Source organism: Nanorana parkeri, unplaced genomic scaffold (genome assembly GCF_000935625.1).
Source record: "Nanorana parkeri isolate BGI_ZX_2015 unplaced genomic scaffold, ASM93562v1 scaffold2007, whole genome shotgun sequence".
Taxonomy (NCBI): domain Eukaryota; kingdom Metazoa; phylum Chordata; class Amphibia; order Anura; family Dicroglossidae; genus Nanorana; species Nanorana parkeri.
In genome coordinates, this window is record NW_017308275.1 from 77,862 (window position 1) to 96,580 (window position 18,719).

Sequence of the window (18,719 nt, forward strand, 5' to 3'; positions counted from 1 at the left end):
GATCCTGCCAATACATCACCACGCCAATGTGCTGTTGTGCAAAGGGTTGACGTGTCATTTTGCCACATTGCAATAAAGGAAAAAAAAATGCATACTGCACCTCCCCTACACAACACACCCCGGCACGTGCATTATATGGATCATAACGCTCCACCGCTGGTGTGAACTGGCCCTTTATATTGAATTTCATGTATAACTGAAAGTCAAAACGTTTAGACGTGGAGGACAGGACCATGATCGAGTTTTTATTGCTGCCCGTGTGCCCATTGGGGAGATTCACTCGAATTGTCCTGATTACCAATGTTAAAGAATGAAAGCGAGGGGCAAATCCAAAAATTCTGAGTTGCCAACCCAACAGGAATTGCTGGGAAATCTTACAAGGGGGACACTTGATAATGTGACAACTGTCTAAAGAGTTCTCACATTGGACAGACATCCTCACTTCCTGTTGGGTCTACAGTACAGGAAGTAAAAGGAAATTGCTCTATTGAAATAGAAAAAAAAAAAACTTCCTACGCTATACATAATGAAAGGTTTCGGCGTTGGATATACTTTAAATAAAAGGGACAAATAAAATGAAAGACCAACGCTGGGCGCAGAAGGGATTCTCATTGGTCAGTGAGATCACACGACCGTGCTGACCAATGACTGCTCTCCACTGCCAACATTATGATGCCACAAAGACTGTAGTAAAGCTAAATGCAGCCGGGAAGGGGGCAGCTTGGGGGGGGGATGCGGGAGATGGGGCTTGGGCAAGCTGCTTCACCTTTCCATTTTTTGTGAAAAGGTGAACTCTTCAAAACACCCACAAATGTTTTTTATGTGCCGTTGCTGATCCATTCCTTTACTTCCTGTCCCGGGTACACAAACAGAAGCATTCGTTGTCATGGAAGTTGGTCCCCATTGGAAGACTTCCGCTTCGTTTCAGTGACAACTGTACAATTTTGGATTTGGATACTGGACAAATTGAAAAGGTGAATCTCCCCCTCGGGGTCTCACGCAGCAATAAAAACTAAAAATAAATGTTTGGCTTTGCATGCACTTAAATCCTACTAGCTGGAAGTGCAGGAGACCCTTTTATACTGCAAACTCCTCTGGGTGCACCCACCCGCTGCTATATGCCCAAAAGGAGAATATTAGTTTAAATGGGCAAGCCGACTTTCCCAAGTGAATTTGGGAGAATGGAGTTACCCCCCCCTCCAATCTGGCCCCCTCATCCACGACTCTCCTCCTCCTCTATCACCACCCCCGCTTTACTTACCTTTCGGCGAATGCTCCTTTCCCTCCATCAGTATGGGTTTGCCATCTGTACCCAGTGCGGCTGTGTAGCGCAGCCCCGCGCTATAGATTTTGGATTTCTCTTGCAAATGGCAAGCACTGCTTGGTCAGCACAATCACATGACCGTGCTGACCAATGACAAGCACTTCTGACCAATGAGTGCTTGCCATTGGCAAGCTAAATTCAAAATCCATAGCACAGGGCTGCGCTACACGGCAACACCCGTACTGGCGGAGGGAAAGGAGCCTTTGCTGCAAAAAGTATGACAAGGGGAAGAGAGGGGGCCAGATTGAACATTGAATTCCATGTTCCCAAATTCACTTGGAAAAGTGGACTTACCCTTTAAGGTGAACTAGTTCTAACTAAATGGCACACATCTCTTCAGAAAATAATTCTGTTCCACTTGGATACCTTCAGTCAGAAAAGGAACCTCAGAAGTGGCATCATTTGGAGCGAGAGAGACCCAGCCAGATGCAAGGAAAGCAACAAAAAAAAAAAAAAGACAAAGCACCCAGGGAAGCAACACAAAACACGTTACAAAAGATAAAATGGAAACCTCCAACTGGGAGGAACAGTAAACAGACAAGACTTGGCAGCCACCAGAGAGAAGTGGCTGGAAGATCATTGTATTCAGGCACAGATGATGCGGAGATGCAGCGACTAGACAAAAGATAAAGGATTTAGGGATCGGACCCCGGCCCTTTCCCTCCCCCACTCACCTGTGGCTGGATGTGAGCGTTGGTTCCAGCCTTGCTGAGGTCTTCATAATACTGTCTCTCTGCATCGTCATATTTGCATTTGTCAAACCAGATATTCTCTGTGCTCAAGCAAGAAGCTGCCATTTTTCTGGTGATACAGAACATCAATGGTTTAGTATTCAACACGGGTAGTTTAAATTGGACATGTTAGAAAAAAAAAAAATATGCATCTGCTTAAAGTGACATTTAAACATAAACTAATACTGTAATGTGCGCCTTACTGTAATCCATGGTTGTTTCCCTTCTCTTTGCTGCTCTTCCTTTTAAATCCTCATCTCTTCTCATGCTGGGGGAGAACTTCCCTTTGCAGCTGAGTGCCTCTTCCTGTAGTGCTGGCTCAGGTTGTGAACCTACACAGACACCATGTAGCTATTCCAGAGACAAGGCAGTCTGCTGCAGAACAGAAGTTCTCCCCCAGCATGAGAACAGATAGATTTAAAAAGGAAGAGCAGCAAAGAGAAGGGAAACAACCATGGATTACAGTAAGGTGCACATTACACTATTGTTTTATGTTAAAAAATCTGAGGGTTTAATGTCACTTTAACATCTCTACCAACCCCAAACCCACCTTATAACTAAAAACAGCGAGCTATAGGTAGAAAGAACAAGCCCTGTATGAGCACAGATGGATCATCTCTGTCTAGAGGTCTCCCTCACCGAGATTCTCCAATAAATACCCCAACTGCACAGAAAGAGAAACACGTTTACAAAGGAATAATGTGCAACTGAGCAGGTACCTGTGCATCGCCCTTAGACGCACTCGTTGCCTACCTGCAATGTTTTATTACTTGCTCCCCCGCTGCTTGTTCAGTCACCAGAAGTGAGGAACTACAACCCAATGTAAGCTTCCAGTCATAGAAGTCACAGACCCTCTCTGCCAGCAAGTGATAGCACTGGGCCAATCAATAAACAGTAGGGATGCGCCGATAATGAGAATTTTACTCACTCGCCCAAAATGCTCCCGATACCAGAACTGGGTGTCTTCCAATCACTCCTTACACTGACATTGCGGGGTCAAAAAGCACTTCTACCTGTCAGAACCGCATCAGACACAGATTTCCAAACTTCTAAAATCTCTGAGCCGCTCTCGCCTCTGAAGTTGAACACGGAGGAATCTGAAGTAGCAGCATTGATCTCAGGAGACATGTCAATGGGTAGACTACTTCCTCACCTTGGAGCAAAAGCCTCACCCCAGGCATCAGTTCCCCAGCCAAGAAGGCACTTGTGGGTTGGTGGGTGGGCACAGCTGTAAATTCTACCCCAAGTCAGGATGTCAAGGTCTATATAGCAAAAGTGAAATTCAATATAGGGTTTTTTTTTTAGCAATTGGGGACGGATTAGAACCCTAGTGAGGTTTTAATCAGTCTGTGTCCTCAATGGGGGGGAGGGGGGGGGGGAGACAACATTTTCCTTAACTTCCTGTCTGGACAGGAAGGGATTGGAACCAATAGGGTCATTGGGGCGGCATTTTCCCTAACTTCCTGTCTGGACAGGAAGTGATGGGAACTCTCTAACAGGAACATAGATGGCTACAAAAGTATTTCCGTAAAATGTGGAATGATTAGAGGTTAGTATTATTCTGTCCCTGTGAGGCGTGCCCACCTCATTCCCTGACCTGTCGTCAGTTTTTTTTTACTTAAGTATTTAAGACTTTAGAAAGTTTTGGCTTCACTTAGTCTTTAATTTCAGACAGGACTGGCTTTTCTGCTGACTGAAGACACCTTGAGGGCTAGTTCACACCAATTGCAGAGCATTTTTTGTCTGCCCCTGAAATGCATCCCAATGTATTCCTATGGTATTTCTGGGCTCTGTTCACACCAGTGCAGTCAGTTGCAGAGCAAGGGGGAAAAGATGCTGCATGGTCAAATATTTCTGCTGTGCAAGGCAGCAACAAGCATGTAAAACACAAAACTGAATGCAAATGCTCTGGACCACACATGAAAAGCCCATTTTAAGCTAAAAAGAAATGCCATGGAACGCGTCAAAAACGCACTGCACGTGCAGAAACTTGTCCAGATCCGATCTGGATCTTGTGTGAACGAGCCCTTAGGTATCTGGCTGAGGTCTGCTCTACCAAGCGTGGCCATACGTAGTCGTCATCCATGAAGGAAACAGATCTAAGCATTGCTTTTGACTTGGGCCCCCTACAAATACAGTAACAAGCACGTTACCAGAAGCAAGCTGTGCGGGGTGGGGACGGGGGACTCTTCAACCTATGGTCACCAATTCTCTGTTCTACAAAAGACAACTTTTTACCATAATCATTGGCTACATTGACGAGATTGAAGCACACAACTCCAGGATAAACGTCTTACTTGGCCAGGTGAAGAACTTAAAGCAATAGACATGGTTTATAATGTGCGTCATTTTCCGTCACTGGTGGCAGTGGAATTAAGAAATCCACCAGAATTATTTTTCACAGGTTACTGACCTTATCTTAAACAGCACGTCCCACGCTGCTCCTCTAATGGATGGGCGACGTCGGAGCCAAACTAGCAAACAATCCATATACCCATCGCACTCAGAACCGCTGTTCCCTCAAAAAAGTGGGTGCAACAGCTGTCAACGGTTGGCTATCACCTCAATACTGAAGTAGAAAGATGGGCCCTTGGCACTGCAGTGGCAAATCCAATAAGTCTATTTATTGATGTACATGCTGCATAGCAAAACGCAGAGTGTGTATTTCGCTATGACACATGTACGTCAATAGACATATTTGCCATTGGAGTGCCAGTGTCCATTTTTCTACTTAGCCAAACTAGGAAGGCACCTTGGGTCTAGTGATCACTCTGCCTAACTGTACCAAAGCTACATTGCCGGGTGCAGAATGGTGCGTGTTCCAGTTCGCGGGACCCAATGCCTGTCTACATACAGAAGCTCTGCCATGCAAAGAGAAGGTTCTGCGTGCTGAACCTCGTCATTGCAGGAGCGTCAGGACTATGGCAAGCAGCAGGTCGTAATTCACAAGAAATAGCTTTAAAGGACCACTGTGCTAGACATTTACTGCACCGCACACGGGAGTATCGCTACATTCTTCTCTGTACATGACAAATGAACATGGAATTACTACCCATCAGGAACAGATTTGTTGGAGCATCCCTACTATATATGTTCACAGCATTTAGAACACAGTAAGCAGAAACATTTGTAATAAAAGTAATAAGACTCCTACTTCTTGTCCTGATGTTTGGGTTTTATGGGCCGAGGCAATTTGGTTGAAGTGGATTTGCTGGACTGAACAGTAACCGACACTTCCTGAGCAGCGTAGAAACACGCCTCAGCTATATCGTATGCAGTCTTATTAAGCCACGTGCTCTCGCTGTCGCGGTGGAGAAAGTACGCAGGGTAATACACGCTGTTGGCACTCTCCTCTGGAATACTGGCAAGCTCTTTTTTCTTCGGCTGTTGCCTTCCGGCAGACTTACGATTGTATCTGTCCCGCTTCCCCTTTTTTCCGGATTGCATGCTCCAGTTGAGGTCCGATTGAGTCAGCATGGTTGTCTGTGTATTAGCAGCATGCTCGTAGAAGCATTGTTCGGCTTGGTCATACTGGGATTTGTCCAACCACACTTCAGACAAAAGGTCCTGTACGGTTGCCCATTGTGGCTTTCCATTGACTGTTGGATCAGAAATGACCTCATTAACGGTCAACAGGTCACAGGCAGCTGGAGTTGGCGTTGCACTAGAATAGCCTTCGTCAGGTGTCCTCTGTGTGGACCTAGTGGCTGCACGCTCATGGGAAACCAGGTTGAGATTGAGGGCTCGAGGGGCAAGAGGAGATGCAAACTGTATGATAAACCGACTCTCGGCATCATCAAAGCTAAACTTGTTAACCCAGACTCCATTGTCAACATGATGGCAAGCCATCGTAGTGCTGTGGGCGCAGTTCTCTGTAGACTTCTTTCTCGCTGCTACATCCATAGAACGTCGTTCCTTAACTGAGGCCACGTTCACATTCGGGCGATTCTCCAACACCTTGGCCTGCGCTGCTGCAAGCTTGGCATGATAGTCACATTCAGCCTCATCATACAAATATTTATCAAGCCACACAGTGTCTGCCATCAGACCAAACAGGGCGCTGTCCACCTTGGGCATCACAGCTTTGTTCTTGGGAGACCTTCGTCTCCTCTTCTGTTTTTTACCGTTGACTTTCTTAAGGTCGACGTTTAGGGCATTCTCCGTAGGTTCATGCTGGGCAATGCCATTAGTGGCATCGGTTCCCTTCTTGGCTGCCGTTGCCTGGGCCTCACAAGTAAGCTGAGTGCCATTCTCACAATTATGTTTGTCCATCCAACCAGAATCTACGGGGCTCTGGTGTTTCCTTGTCCTCATCTTGTCCGGACAGCATTAAGAAACCACAACAGCTATAAACACTTCGGGTTAAAATATAACATACAAAAGCCAGAGAATTTACCAAAGAAGACACCATCTCTGTTTATTTTTAATCCATGAATGTTAACGAGTGCAATAAAGTATTTCCATTTCTTGTGGTCCCTTTATTCACATGAAGGTCTGCTTACAGAACACCCGTGTGGCCCCTGAGAATTTCACCTCTTACAAGGCTGGACTAGATTACAATTTGTGATCACTGCTGTGCAATAAATCCTTCATCTAATTTGGTCTACTAGACCGAATCCTGTTGGGTGACCATTCCAGCCCATTATAAAACATTATTATTATAATAACTTGCCACCCAGCTTCCTGATTGGCCAGCTCCATACTCCGTTACCAGGTGACAAGGAAGTATTGAGCCGGCTTTCTGGCCAAATCAGAAAGCTGGCCAATCAGGAAGCCGGGTGGCGAGTTATTACCCGCCCCTGGCTTTCGATTTGCCAGAAGATATCGGCGAGTACCAAAAAACAATATCGGTACTCGATACCAAAAAAACGGTATTGGCATCGCTAACTGTTAGCCTGGAATGCTCTTTAACTGGCCAGATCACTAGAACAAATTGCAGACCGCACGTGGAGACCACAAGACATGCTATGTGCTGCTGAGGCTAAAGCAGTGAATTTGCTATACTTCTAGGACCGTTCAGATCACGCATTGCATGTTAAGTGTCTTCTCCGGCAAATCCTCAATGACATTACGTTTTTCCATGCAATGATGGGTGACGCATTGCAATGAATTATGAAGTGAATAAGTTTCCAGCATCTGTCTGTGACAAATAAGAATCAGCTCCCATGAACAGTCACTAGGGATGCAGAAACTCGCTCCCCTCCTTCCAAAACAAGATAACTAGATTATGGAATGAAGAAATGAAGAAGCGTGTCCTAAGAGAAACAAGAAGGCTGCCGCACACATGAAGTGTGCAGATAGGCAATGGCAGCCACTATAGTTTTTTCATGACAGGTTTAATCTTGCTGCTAAAGAACAAGTGTGGCCCATATGGCATGTAGCCATGTAACCAATGGTAATGCATTGATTTGTATAGCTGAGCCTTTTAAGGGTTGTAGATAGCAATAAAGAGTGCTTCCGCTGCTATAGCATGTCATACAGTACACACAATCAATTTTACTGACCAGGGGGTAAACTTTTAAATTAAAGAAGGGTCAAAAGGATCACCGTTCTGGAAGCCAGACAAGAACTACAGCAGGTCCTGATGCTAGAGTACTTTCAAGGACGCACGGATTATCTCCTTGCCTATTGTCGTCAAGACACTCGCCTGCATTTGAAACAATAAGCATGCAGAGATCCTACTACTCTACAGGCAACTGAAGGGCTAATTTTGCTCCTTTAGCTCTCATTCACAGGGGTAACAGCCGGCCCCTACAGATCCGTGCTGCATGCACGGCTGTATCGGGCCGCTCCCGGGAAGGACAGGTGCTGGGTGTGATTAGTACGCAGCCCCTGTCCTTTTCTATGGGAGTATGCGGCCGTATGCCACCCTACGTGCAGGTCCGTACGGGTGCGGGTGTCCCGGACGCAAACAGGATGCATCCCATCAGCGTACGAGTACAGACACCCGCACGGACGTGCAGGGCGAGTGAGCGTAGGGCGGCGTACGGCCACGTGGTCCCATAGAGAAGGACAGGGGCTGAGTACTAATCACACTCAGCACCTGTACTTCCTGCGAGCTGCCCGATACGGCCGTGCACGCAGTACAAAGCTGTACGCGCCGGCCTTTTCTCGCGTGAATGAGGCCTTAGAGGGTATTTTGATTGCTTCATCTGCTCTATGGAGATATATGCTCCACCAGCAGGAGACCGGACTGGAAAACAACAGTTCAACCAGTACCATCAATCAGCGGGAGCACTCCTTATTGCCGCCCAGGTGGATAAAACGGCCCAACAAACGCAAGCCCTGCTCAAAAATAGGGCAATATCTTGTAATTATCGGCTCGAATCTGGAAGCACTAAGTTCACATACAAATAAAGTTGTTTTTTTTTTCCAGTTGCGATCAGGATGACAAAAGAATATGACGACAAATCGCAAATTACACAACCAGAAAGAGAAACTATTATTTCCACAGGTCAAAGCAGTCCTCTGCAAGCACACGCTTGTTGTACAGAGATGCAGCCAGTGCTTACAATGCTGGAATTGTAAATTGGTTCAAGCTTATAGTGTTTACAAGCCCATAAAAGACAATGAGAGATTATCATCACACGGGCAGCTGCAGAAAGATCCTAAAAATGGGATTAGACCAATTTAAAATAGATTAGTGCTCCTTTTAATTTATATAAGGTTCAGTGAGCTTCAGACTATTAGTATTTGAGGTGCTTACATTTTTACATTGATGGGAGCTAGGGATGCACCAATACTAGCATCAGTGCTTATGCCCACAGAGACAAGGGGGGGGGGCGTGCAGATTTGAGCAGGTAATTCCATTTTCCCAAATTCACTTGGGAAAGTGAACCATCCATATATTTGGGAGACAAGAGATCCGGTCACTACGCCAATAGTTGAGACCAGTTTTTAAATGTTCTTAATGTGCAGCAAACAGGGGAGCAGCTCTGCGCCTCCTTCCAGGAGTGTCGGAGGTTCTACAATACAGTCAGAAACGCCGGCTCTCCCGCCGATGACATCACTTGTGCGCCTGGCAGCAGCCCCGAAACCCTTGTGTGAATTACAAGGAAATCTACACCAAGGGTAGGCAAACCTCGGCCCTCCAGCTGTGGTGTAACTGCATAATGCAATATGTTTCTGGAAGTCCTTGCCTGTGGCTGCCAGTCTTACAATGCCTTATGGGACCTCTAGTTCCACAACAGCTGGAAGGCCGAAGTTCAGCTATCCCTGGTCTACACTGATCACATAAAGCGGACAAGGTGCAGACAGCACAAGTGACATCAGGGCCGGAAGGAGAATCTGCAGCTCCAAGGTAGAACGCAGAGCCTCTGACACTTCCGGAAGGAGGAGCAGAACATCTATCTGCAGCACACCACCCAATTATAGCAGACTTCCACAACAATTGCACTGCCAATAGATTTATAGAACATCTTAAAGTGGAAGTGAAGTTTCGGGGAAATTTGGTTTGCTTACAGACTTATGACAGAAGATACTGTGCAAGCCTCATCTCTCAACCTAAGCGACTCCTGACCGCGTGGCAATCATGCACGGTACCGCACAGTCATGGAGTCACTCCGCACAAGCGGTCGCGCTGTGGGTGCCATCATTTTCTAATGGCACCCCAGTTACGCCAGGTGGATCTCGCAGTTTTCCGCAGCGATTCCGTCCATGCACCCGAACATGATTGCGGCTAAAACAGCCGGGCGCCGTGTATCGCAAAAAAAGTATCATGTGCCTTTTTCCTGCGGATTGCCACCCCATTGAAATCAATGGGGCCGTGCGGCAATCTGTCCGCATTGTGCAGGACCACGCGATCCCGGATCACTCAGGTCTGCACCGGGCCTTAACCTGGAAACTGCTGAAGATGTAAGCGCCAGAGCTGGAGGGGAGAGCAGAAAGCTCATTGCTGGAGGGGGATCACCTACAAGGTAAGTCGTCCATAACATACCGTATTTGCCGGTGTATAAGACGGGTTTTGAGACCTTATAACATCATGTACATACGGAAGGATACGGTATACTGTATGTAGCTTTGGCTACATACAGTATACAGCGCTGAGCCAATCACGGCAGGCTTTGTATTAATACAAAGCCTGTATTCATTAATACAAAGCCTGCCGTGATTGGCTCAGCAGAAAGTTGGCCATACACTTTACAACCATCGCAAGACCTTAGTCTTGCGATGGTTGTAAAGTAATGAAAAAAAACGTACGATCTGCCCATCTTGGACAGGCAGATCGTACTTGCGATCATCGCAAGCACGCCTCCTGAGGGGCGGGCTTCCGATGACCGCAATGCTGAACGGGCAGTGTGCGCTCACCGGTCCGTGCGGTATTGATCTTACGATCATGCTAAAAACCAGCCGAAAATCATACGATTCTCGGCTTGTTTTCTAGCATGCTCCCAAGACAAAAGGTCACACGCCTTCCATACAATGTGCGATTATCATACGATCGCGCGATTTCCCGCGTTAATCGCACAGTGTATGGGCACCTGAAGACGGAGGACACAGCGGGGATCGTGGACAAGGTAAGAGACTAATCCCGAGTGTGGCTCGGGGTTACCACTTATGGTACTGAAAATTAACCCCGAGCAACACTCGGGAATACCGCCATGGATGTTAGTAAGTGCATTTAAACATTATTTTGGGCTATACTCGTCTTATACGCCGGCAAATACGGTACCAATTTTATGTGGCAAGCACCTCCACAGGGCTTTTTATATTTTTTAACAGTTTGCTTTCACTTGAACCTACCCAGGATAGAGACAGGGTCACTTTAAGCACACCAAAAACCCAAAATACTAAATCCCTTTCAGGTTGTGCAATTGCAGATTGGAGGATGAGGAATACTGTGTTGCATGCAATGGGAAGGACACAACACGGAGGATCTACGGATCAACAATACACAGACAGACAGATGCTAAGCAGACATTGTGCATTTCTCAGACGGAAGTTAGAGAGTTTGGAAAAGCTTAACGAGTACGTAGTTATCCTCAATGCTCCGACCCATTCGTGGCTCCATTGTCTAGTTCACAGGCTGCAATTAGTGACCAGAAGCCGACAATTACAGACACTCCACGGGTTACGTTCCGGAAAATCCACCAAGAGGTGTGGACCCGAGAGCGAAAGAGGTCTCAGGTCTGCTCCTCTCCTCAGTGGGCGGGTGCGATAGCCAGCCTACTATTGAAATGGCCAATAGCAGTCTTGCTATTAATCCCAATAAAAGTAATTCACCGGCACACACTTGAAGGGTTTTTAAAGTATTGATACGTTTATTCAATAGCCAATGTCACATACTGTCATACGGTGCTGTAGCCTTTTATTTACCATTAGTGTTTTGCACGGCGCCATCCGTGTGGTCACCTGGGCACCACATATACCTTGTGGTTTTGAGACCGTGGCAGTGCGAATGGGATTTGGACTTTGTTGCTATTAATCCCGGCTGTTTACATTCACCCGACAGGTGAATGGGGAAGTGGAGCACCTCAGGGCTGGTTGCTGGAGAGTTACTATTAACTCTTAAACAACCAGAAACTACAATTATCCGACAACTACCGATCAGTGTGTGCCGATTGACTGGGAGTTCACTGAATAGTAAACTCCATCGTAAAGTTGCAAGATCGTAACCCGGAGGAGCACCCGTAGCAGCAAAATATTTAACTCAATGGTCAGGCTAAAAGACCAACCATCCTTTCTGCTAACGTCTATCAAAAACATGAATTACAAACAGGGAATAATTACTGCTCAATGCCAACCATACTAATGCTCCCATGTCTTGTTATACCGTTGTAATCTTCTGGTTAGCCCTCTCCTGCATCGCAGGGGGCCTAGCTTTAATTTAGATCAAGGCTCCACGCCAGGGGTAGACAACCTCGGCACTCCAGCTATGCGGAAACTGCAAATACAAATCATGCCCCTGCCTCAGGGAGTCATGCCTGTAGCCGTCAGTCTTGCAATAGCTCATGCTAGCTCCACAACATCTGTAGGGCCGAGTTTGCCTCCCCCTGCCCTACGAAAAAGGCCATTCGTTGGCGCTGCTGTGGGTTTCCTCCAATTCCCTCCCACCGGAAAAGGAAAGGTCCATTACATGGAAATTAGAATCAGGATGCGTTTTGACTGTGGTAGAGACAAGATTGTAAGCACTGAAGTTAAAAAAACAACTATGGGGTAACCTTTTCATCCCATAATTCTCTTCAGGGTCTCGGGAGGACATATCCTAACCTCCTCCTGTGACCCAAAGCTCAGTATATAGTGCGCTATTGCTCGCTATATACCGAGATCGCCGCAGCCAGGACGGATCCCGACAATGTTGTCGAGATCCACCCAGCTGCGTGAGTGACAGCTGGCTCTGCCTATCTAGAGGCAGAGCCAGCCGTGTCCGCCCCCTCCCCCGTCCGTTTCTCCAGTCAGCGCTGGAGGATCCGAGAGGGGGGGGGGAATCCCTGCGGGGAGCGGTGACAGTCCCTGATCTCTGCAGGGAGATAATCGGAAAGAGAGTGAGCGACAGTATGCCTTCGCTCACTTTCCCATCTATAGAGCCGACCTGTGACAGTTTCATTGTCACAGGTCAGCTCGAACTATGATGTCGAGTGAAAATCACTCACCTCATAGTTCTCCTTTAAATCTTAAAAACATATTCAAGTCCCTTAACTATGAACAACAATGTATCTTATTTGTGTATCACTCGGCTGTAGATCCTCCAATCACCTCTGAATTGGTGCCGACACTGTCTTTCCTTCTGGAGCGTGGCTACGTCTCTTCCCCATGATCCATGTGGTGTGTTGTAAAGTAGTCACCACTCCAAGCTCGCTCCCGGGATGGACTACAATCTCATGTTTAGTTTATTCATTTGTACCGAGATTGTAGTCCATCATGGGAGAGAGCTTGGAGCGGTGACTACTTTGGTTCCCCATGGTCCCTGTGTGTGTTGTAAAGTAACCACTGATCCAAGCTTGCTCCGATGATGGGCTACAATCTCAGGTTAATTTACACATTTGTATTGAGATTGTAGTCCATCCCGGGAGCGAGCTTGGAGCGGTGACTACTTTACAACACACACAGGGATTATGGCAAACAGACGTAGCCCCCCTCCAGAAGGAAGGACAGTGTCAGAGATGATTGGAGGATCTACAGCCCAGTGATACACAAATAAGAGACAATGGGGTCAGAGTTCAGGGACCTGTATGGATTGTTAAAATGTATCTCCTGAGTTCAGTGTCACTTTAATCAGCTGCAGAACGTCAAGCTATAGAATTAGAATAGAGTTTGCACACATCTGTCTGCTGGTCACCGGATGGATGATTGGAGGAGATGATGGAAGAGAACATGCAGTACGTTATCTAGGCATGCATACATGCAGGTGGGACAGACACCGTGTACAGCATACTCACTATGCACCACAGGAGTAGGGAAAACCTGAGTCAGCATTGAAGAGAGAAAAGCAAGCCAGTTAGAATAAAGCACACCGCACCCAACACTCATTCCAGCTTTTAGTACATTGTTTCAGTGAAAGAAAAAGAACACGACCGGGAGGTCCACCCGCCATGCAAAAAAATCACTTGAGGGGGAAACAAAGTGTCAAAGTTCAGGGTGGCAGAGCAGAGTTGAAGAGGTAACTATAATTCAGCTCAGTTCTATAGTACAAGTGACAACAGTATCAACTCAGTTACAATGTAGCCGTGTCCTTACTAGAGCCGCAGCTAACAATTATTTTCAAAATCGATTAGTTAGCCTTATTTTCAAAATCGATTAGTTAGCCGATTAAGTTCGATTAATCGGATAAACAATTTAAAAAAAAAAAAAAATGGCTCCAGTGATGAGACTACTAGTTTGTATTGAGATTGTAGTCCATCACAGGAGCAAGCTTGGAGCGGTGGAAAAAAATAGTGTGGTGTACAATATAGTGAAAAGGAAAGTGTAAATTTATACAGCAATGAATGCAGAATGGCACCGGCTATAGAGGACTACAAATCCCAGCAACAGTACATTATAGCTGGCAGTATTCTGCATTGCGCTGTATAATGTATTATTGCTGGGATTTGTAGTGCAGAATATCACCAGCTATAGGGGGATACAACAAATGCGGCGTGAAGAGTGTGGATGCGGGCGGGCGGGTCTGGCAGCGGCGAGCACGAGGTGGGGAGGAGGTGCGGCGCGCAGCGTGTGTGGAGCCGTGAACAGGGCCAACTGATCGGAAGCCGATTAATCGATTATTGAAAAAGTTGACAACTTTTTCAATAATCGATTATGTCGATTAGTTGTTGCAGCCCTAGTCCTTACCCAATGATTATTTCTAGATTTGTTAAACATTTCATGGCAGTCATTCGTTACTTGGGCTTTGCACGCCCGCAAGGCGCCCCTGACCCCCTTGCGCGCAAGCAAGGCGCCCCTGACCCTTTAAAAGAGAACTATGGGGGGTCAGTGTTTTTCCCCAATTCTCTTTTAAAGGGTCACAGGAGGACATAAACTAGCGTCCTCCCGTGACCCAAAGCTCGGTATATAGTGAGCTACAGCTCCCGGCATACCGAGACCGCCGCAGCCAGGATAGATCCCGACAATGCTGTCGAGATCCACCCAGCTGCGTGGGTGACAGCTGACTCCGCCTATCTAGAGGCAGAGCCAGCTGTACCCGCCCCCTTCGTTCCTCAGAGCGGTGAGGGGTAGAATCCCTGCATAGAGCCATGACGGACAGTCACCGCTCTCTGCAGGGAGACGATCGAGAAGTGAGCGAACGACGGTATGTGCTCTCTCACTTGCCGATCTAGTCAGCTGGACCTATGAGGAGTGATTTTCACTCTCCTTTAAGCACCCATGAAGTGCTGAGAAAGCTAGAGAGCAGACAGGATTAGCATGGAGGACAGACACTGCGTGTGAACCCGGACACTGCAGCACACAATGCACATTTGCTGTATTCTTCTCCGTATCCAGATCAATAAAAGATTCTAAATGAAGAACCCGATAGCGAGTCAGCCATCGCACATCAGCGCAGGCTGAACGTCAACCCGACACGGCGAGTTTCTTCAATGAAACCGTCACCTCACGCTGCCACTTGGTAACTATTGTATAACAAAACACAATTCTTGTTATTTGCCACCTTTGTTTCTATGTTGCCACATGCTAATACACCTTCTCCTCCTCCTTCTACAACCCCGTGCCACCATTTGGACTTGCAGACACCACTGACATCTGCGGCAGATCTCACATGCGCAGAGCTGAGAGATGTTGCTTGTCCAAAAAAATAAAATAAAAAAAAAGCTGTTTTGTGGAGATCTCCTGAATCTCAACGAGAGGTGAGCGAACGCCGGTATGTGTATCTGGGAATCTGCCTGGTGACGGATGGGTTCGGTTCACGCCAGATCACTGGATTTCTAGCGGGATCAGCGGGTATTTTTTGCTTTCATGGAACATAAAACACTTCTAATGTGATACTGAAGAGAGCAGAGAAGAGGGGAGAAGATTGTTCAGGATGACAGACACGGGAATGAGTCCTCATCATCGCTCCCCCGCCATAGTCCCAAATATGTCTATCAATGTTAAATACCCCGGTGTGTTATTACCCCAATCCTCCTCACACATACCCCGGTGTGTTATTACCCCAATCCTCCTCACACATACCCCGGTGTGTTATTACCCCCCTCCTCCTCACACATACCCCGGTGTGATATTACCCCCCTCCTCCTCACACATACCCCGGTGTGATATTACCCCCCTCCTCCTCTCATACACTCCGATGTGACATTCCTGCATTCAAAGCTCCCTGACAGGCCGCCGCCACCTCCTCCTCCATTATTCCCCCTCATGGCTCTGCACACAGAGAGTCTCCCCGGTACTGACAGCACACACGGGATCCCCGACCCCCGAAATGCCTATCGCATACCCCGGTGTGTCCCGAAATGCCTCTGTCCAGGACCTAACCGAACCCACCCCGGGCCCGGTACTCACGCTGAAGCCGCTGCCGTGTCAGGAGAGAAAGCGGGAGGGAAGGAGCGAGACACGTGACCAGCTCCGAGAGACAGCTGCGGCTGGACCGTACCACACAGCCCGGGGGGGGATAACACAGCGAGAAGGGAAAACCGAGCAGCGTTCACTGTATAAACCACCGTCAGCTAAGCACAGCGATCGCTAAACACTTATCCCTTCGCCGTTTCTGCCTTTATAATGGCGTTTTGGTTGTTTTTTTGGTTCCCCCAAATGGGTGGATGGTACAGTCCGCGATGTGAAGAGATCAGTGCGCATGCTCCAAGCAGAACGTGAGCTGGCTGCCAGAAGCTTGACGCATCCGCAGAAGTGGTGGAAGGCAGTGCGCATGCGTGGCAGCACAAGCACAGAGTTGTCTGGAGTGGAGGGGGAAAGCAATTTTCTGACAGGAAACAAAAGGGAAACAGTTGTATGCAAACACAGCTGACTGGCACGCCTACCACCGCAATGCCAGGGTGGCATGTCCACCACCTGGCACCATTACATATATAGAAAGACGGTGCCAAGCTGGCACACCGCCTGTGGACTGTCTGAGGTTGCCTGGGTTCCATGCCAGGCTATAGGGCCTATGCGAATCAGACTCCCTCCAGTATGTCATGCCCAGGGCAGCAGATCCTGAAGACACGGCTGGGGGGTATAGTATGCACGCCTACCACGGTGAAGATGGCATATCGCAAGGCGTACTCCATCAAAGACAAGCTGAAAGCAATAGAGGGAGTCAGGAATGGGGAGCGCCAGGCTAGCGTGTCGAGGGATTTTGGGGTGCCAGGGGGGACCCTGCGGGGGTGGCTGAAGGACGAGCAGAAGCTCAGGTGGTTCCTGGACCAGCTGGGTGGCGACGTCGGCACGCAGAGGAAGAAGATGCGCTTGGCCAACGAAGAAGAGATCGATAGAGCCGTCTATTCCTGGTTCCTTACTTTGCGCCAACAGGGCATTCCCCTCTCTGGGCCCATCATCCAGGCCCAGGCCGAGACATTTGCCAAGCAGATTTACGGAGGGGAATGCTCTTTCAAAGCCAGCCACGGCTGGTTTTGGCGCTGGCAGAAAAGGCATGGTATTTCTAGTCAGCAGATCTACAGTGAAATGGAGGCCAAGGTGATTGATAGTGACCCAGTTATGGTGTTCCCAGAGGAGGACAAAGCTTCATCCTGTGAAGGAGGCTATGTAGATGAGCAAATATACAATGCCAACATTGCTGGACTATACTGGAAAATTCTTCCAAACCAAACCCATGAGATGGCAATCGCTAAGCAGCCAAATGGATACAGAAGGGAAAAGGACCACGTGGTCGTTCTCTTAGCAGCCAACCACACTGGTAACCACAAGTTGAGACCTTTGGTAGTTGGGAATCTCAAAGATCCACCAACTCTTCGTCACCATAATCAGGACAAGTTTCCTGTAGCCTACAAACGCAACAAGCATGCCTGGGTGACCCCAGAACTGCTGAGGGAGTGGTTCTTTGAGGAATTTGTTCCCGGTGTCAAATGTTATTTAAGGAGATGCTGCCTACAACAAAAAGCTGTTTTGCTTGTTAACAAGTGTCCAGCAAAACCCCCCGAGGAGGAGCTTCAGACCCCAGATGGCAACATCCGAGTTGTGTTCCTTTCCAAGAATACAAGAAATAAAAGCCCATCAATGGACCAGGGGGTCATGTCGTCCTTCAAGCAGCTTTACAAACGGGAGCTTCTGAGACTCGTCGTGTCTTGTGATACCACTGCTGACTTTGAAAAGTCTTTTTTCCTCACAGACGTGATCTACCTGGTAGGCCAGGCATGGTGCATGATACATGCAGGCCATATTGAAAAATGCTGGCTTTATGGCCAAAAGGCTGCTTTTCAGAATGGTGCCATTGCGGAGACATTGGGAGAAGAGTACGGCAAAGTCTTTTTGGACTTGACCAACTTAGCTGCTTTGGCCTTCAAAGGTTTGGATTCGGAAGAGATTGAGGAGTGGGTGCATTTAGATGATTCCATCCCAGTGATGGAGGAATCCTCGGAGGACAGAGGCACGGGTGAGTTGGCAACGTTAACTGGTGCCAGCGACAGCTTGGGAGAAGATGCCAACAAAGAAGAGAGGAAAGGTCTCCTCTTTCCATCTGCAGCCGAGGCCATTCAAGGGCTGGAGACTGCTCTGCGTTGGTTGGAAGCTCAGGACTTTGAAGATGTGGGCCTGCTCAAAATCGTACAGTTGAGGTCACTATTAACCACGGCCCGGCGGCTCCAGCAGACACAGTTACAAACCAAAGTTAAACAGTTTACAGCAGGCTGTGCTTCTGTTTCATGAACTGGCCAAAAGTGCAGTTAAGAAAGTCAAAGATTAAAGTCTGGTATTTGAAGAGCCAAAAAAAAGCATATCACCAGCACTCAGTAATAAAGTTGAATATGTCCCTTTAATTGGACAAAGACGTCACAGTGATCAGAAAAGCCGACGTTTCGGGACCGCGCAGGGTCCCTTCCTCAAGGCAGAAAGACGTGACAATATTGTAACATACATACATATAGTATGTATGTTGCGTATGTTACGTATGTATGTTACTATATTGTCACGTCTTTCTGCCTTGAGGAAGGGACCCTGCGCGGTCCCGAAACGTCGGCTTTTCTGATCACTGTGACGTCTTTGTCCAATTAAAGGGACATATTCAACTTTATTACTGAGTGCTGGTGATATGCTTTTTTGTTCTGTGTTTGCACGGCGCCATC

The 18,719-nt window shown here is 47.6% G+C and overlaps 2 protein-coding genes across 2 annotated transcripts in view; one reads left to right on the forward strand and one right to left on the reverse strand.

The window, feature by feature from the left end:
- The window catches only part of EEF1D (eukaryotic translation elongation factor 1 delta), a 37,717-nt gene extending 24,275 nt beyond the window's left edge, over positions 1–13,442 (reverse strand). Inside the window, exons 1-3 of the mRNA XM_018572368.1 lie at positions 13,416–13,442; positions 5,210–6,369; positions 1,999–2,128 (exon numbers count right to left, since the gene is read on the reverse strand). Of these exons, the coding sequence (XP_018427870.1) occupies positions 1,999–2,128; positions 5,210–6,369; positions 13,416–13,427 (1,302 nt within the window). The 5' untranslated portion in view covers positions 13,428–13,442. The remainder of the gene's footprint in view (positions 1–1,998; positions 2,129–5,209; positions 6,370–13,415) is intronic.
- Positions 13,443–16,611: 3,169 nt separating this feature from the next.
- TIGD5 (tigger transposable element derived 5) lies at positions 16,612–18,303 on the forward strand. The gene has a single exon (XM_018572360.1). The coding sequence runs from the start codon at positions 16,612–16,614 to the stop codon at positions 18,301–18,303; it is 1,692 nt and encodes a 563-aa protein (XP_018427862.1).
- Positions 18,304–18,719: the final 416 nt, after the last annotated feature.